This window comes from Sapajus apella, unplaced genomic scaffold (genome assembly GCF_009761245.1).
Source record: "Sapajus apella isolate SASKATOON/1434 unplaced genomic scaffold, GSC_monkey_1.0 scaffold28, whole genome shotgun sequence".
NCBI lineage: Eukaryota > Metazoa > Chordata > Mammalia > Primates > Cebidae > Sapajus > Sapajus apella.
This window is the reverse complement of record NW_022436968.1, coordinates 16,421,090-16,423,723: the sequence shown is the minus strand read 5'-3', so window position 1 is coordinate 16,423,723 and position 2,634 is coordinate 16,421,090. Positions and strand designations below refer to the sequence as shown.

General features: G+C 46.0%; 1 protein-coding gene across 2 annotated transcripts in view; it reads right to left on the bottom strand.

Moving 5' to 3' along the window:
- The window catches only part of FKBP7 (FKBP prolyl isomerase 7), a 14,889-nt gene extending 13,536 nt beyond the window's left edge, over positions 1 to 1,353 (bottom strand). For both annotated transcript variants that reach the window (XM_032293075.1, XM_032293076.1), the window contains exon 1: positions 750 to 1,353. In XM_032293075.1, the coding sequence (XP_032148966.1) occupies positions 750 to 970 (221 nt within the window). In that variant the 5' untranslated portion in view covers positions 971 to 1,353. The remainder of the gene's footprint in view (positions 1 to 749) is intronic.
- Between the last annotated feature and the right edge of the window lie 1,281 nt (positions 1,354 to 2,634).

Below are 2,634 nucleotides of genomic sequence, written 5' to 3'. Positions count from 1 at the left end.
AAAAAAAAAAAAAAAAAAAAAAAAGTCATTTTAGTAGTAATTTAAAATGGTATATTTTCTTACTAAATTCCAATAGTAGAATTTATTAAATTCTTATTAAATTCTAATATAATGTAATATTAAATTACAAAATTGTATAAATTCTTATTAAAATTCCCTTCTAGATGGATGGAACTATCTTTCCCAGTCCTATCTTAGGGTGAAGAAAATGTTCTCCCTCTGAGTAATTAAATCAGAGTAGGCACCAGGTGGAATGGTGGAGCAGGGCCCACCAGAGGTCACCAGGGAAGTCATCGTTGTTGTGGCTTCTTGACAGAAAGTGGCCACGACCTATAGACTAAAATTGTGCTTCTAAAGGCCAGAATTAAATCTCTTTATTCTGTGTATTCCTCCGTAAAGATTCAATACTTACTGGAAAAGGAAAAATGTGAACATCCTTACAGGCAGAACCTGGATTTAATTCTGGAGGTCCCAAGGGTAATGGTGGTAGTTGGTGTGTGTGTGTGCAGATGTATTGCATTTTTGATTTATTGGACCAACATTTTCAATATCTTTTAAATAGAAATATTCAGTTTGTTAAAGAACTACTGCCATATAATGTGATTTTTTTCTATGAATAAAGGGCTCAACTTTTACTGTTAAAAAGTAAAAGTAAAACCCCAACCAACCAACCAATGAGGCTTCTGCTTGGTGGAGGCAGGCAAAATTGTGTACAACTGGTTGCGGGGGGAGCTCGCAGCATTCCCTACCTGCAGTAGAATTTCGAGCCGTCTTTAGCCAGGTAGCCGTCATAATGGGCATTTAGTAGGTCTCCCTTCTTGCTCGTCCTAGAGCAGTTCTCTGGACGATGCAAAACTTCTATTTTCACTTCTTCGGTGCTCACCTCTATCTTTTGTCTCTGAGCGGTAAAAAGCCCCCACAGATAAAAGAAAACAGTTAATCTAAATAAGAAATGCATGGTTTCTGGCATCGGCTCCAGCAGAACACCACGGTCCCTCCCGCGTGTCACTCGCGCCCCGTGGCTGTCCCGCGGCGAGTTCCGACGCGTGGCAGGCTTTGTCCGGCGTCACAAAGGGCCGGGGCGGGGCCATGGACGCGGCCCCGCTCCCTCCTCCTCCTGCTGCGCGCTCAGCGCGGTTAACGCTGTTTCCAGGCCCTGGGGCTGGCTGTCCTCAGTCTGAGATCGCACAGCATAGTCGGTCCGCTTCTTCTCGCTAAACCCGCATATTTTACAGCCGGTTTCCTCAGGGTTGGGTGACAACGTTTGGATTTTCTAAAATGAAATTGGCATAGGACGAAATAAACAGCCTGGGATGTCGTAGAGTCAGGGAATATGGTTGTCATTTCTGGAAGCAAAAGGCTTCTAAGACCCTTAGGGAACGAGCAAATACTAGGGTGAGGGAGGGGCATGATGGAAGAGGAGCGTAAAAAGTAGGCTGGCGGTGGCTTTCTGGGTGCTTCTGAGGTGTCCTTGAAGCGCATTCTCGGGTCGGAGTCTTGCATTCAGAGGTTTCAGGCTGATTGGCACAACGCGAAAGCCAGCCAGACGCGAGGAAACCGCGGTGCCGCAGCCCCTCCGCCTGGCTGCCCGCGTTCCCGAGAGCCGACCTCCACGATTCAGCGTCCGCCACTGGCTTGCATTTCTTTCCCCCGCCACTCGGGGTCGCCCTTGATTCGAGGGCCTCTGGTAGTGCGGGCAGACTTTTTTTGTATCAATCCCATGGGATACGTCATTTTACACATCAGTCAAGAAAACTTGAGTATTGGACATTTTGTCCCAATCTCACAGCTAATACGCAGCAGGGATTTGGCCAAATCTGTGACAACTCCACCCACCCCCATTTTAACATGAAAACCTTTAAAATACACAGAAAAGTTGAATTTTACAGTAAACACTCGTACACTCACCACTTAGATCCTATCATTTAACTATATTCGATTTATTACATACCCATCCATCAATTCACCTTATTTCCAAGTGAACATCCAAAGACTACCCAAACCAGAAAACCTGCAAAGGCCTTCTGATTCGCCTGGACTAGGTTCTGGGAGTAGAGCTGCTATTCCACCTCAGTGATGCGAAGAAAAGCTGCAGCACCGAGCCTGATTCATGTGCTTTGCTTAAAGTTTGCAAAGTTCCATAAACCTTAAAATTACTGTAGATTATGCAAGATGACTATTGCGTCCAAGCGGGAGTTTTAAATATCATAAAAGCTAGGGGAAAGTCCCCATTTCTAGAATAAAATCCCAAAGTCGAGTTCCATGTCTTATATTCTAAATAAAACTGTGGCTATCCAAGGTTAATTATGGCGTGATGACAGTTCCTTGGGGGCTATCTCTGTTCCTTGTGAGAGGACCCGGACTGCTGCACATTGCCTTCCTAGGAGATAATTTCAGACCCCCTGAATGTGAGGAAAATACGAAGCAAACAGAAATAAGAAGGCTTTTATTTATTTTAGAAGAAGAAATAATCACCAAAAGGACCCGAGACTTAGTTACAGGAAAACCCGAGAGAACTAAGTGCCCACGGGATGAGTGCGCGGGGAGCTCCTCCTCGTGTGAGCCTGGGGGCTGCGCGCGCAGCGGAACTCGAAGGCCTTGGCCCCGGGGGCGGTCGGCCTGGGCCTTGGCGGC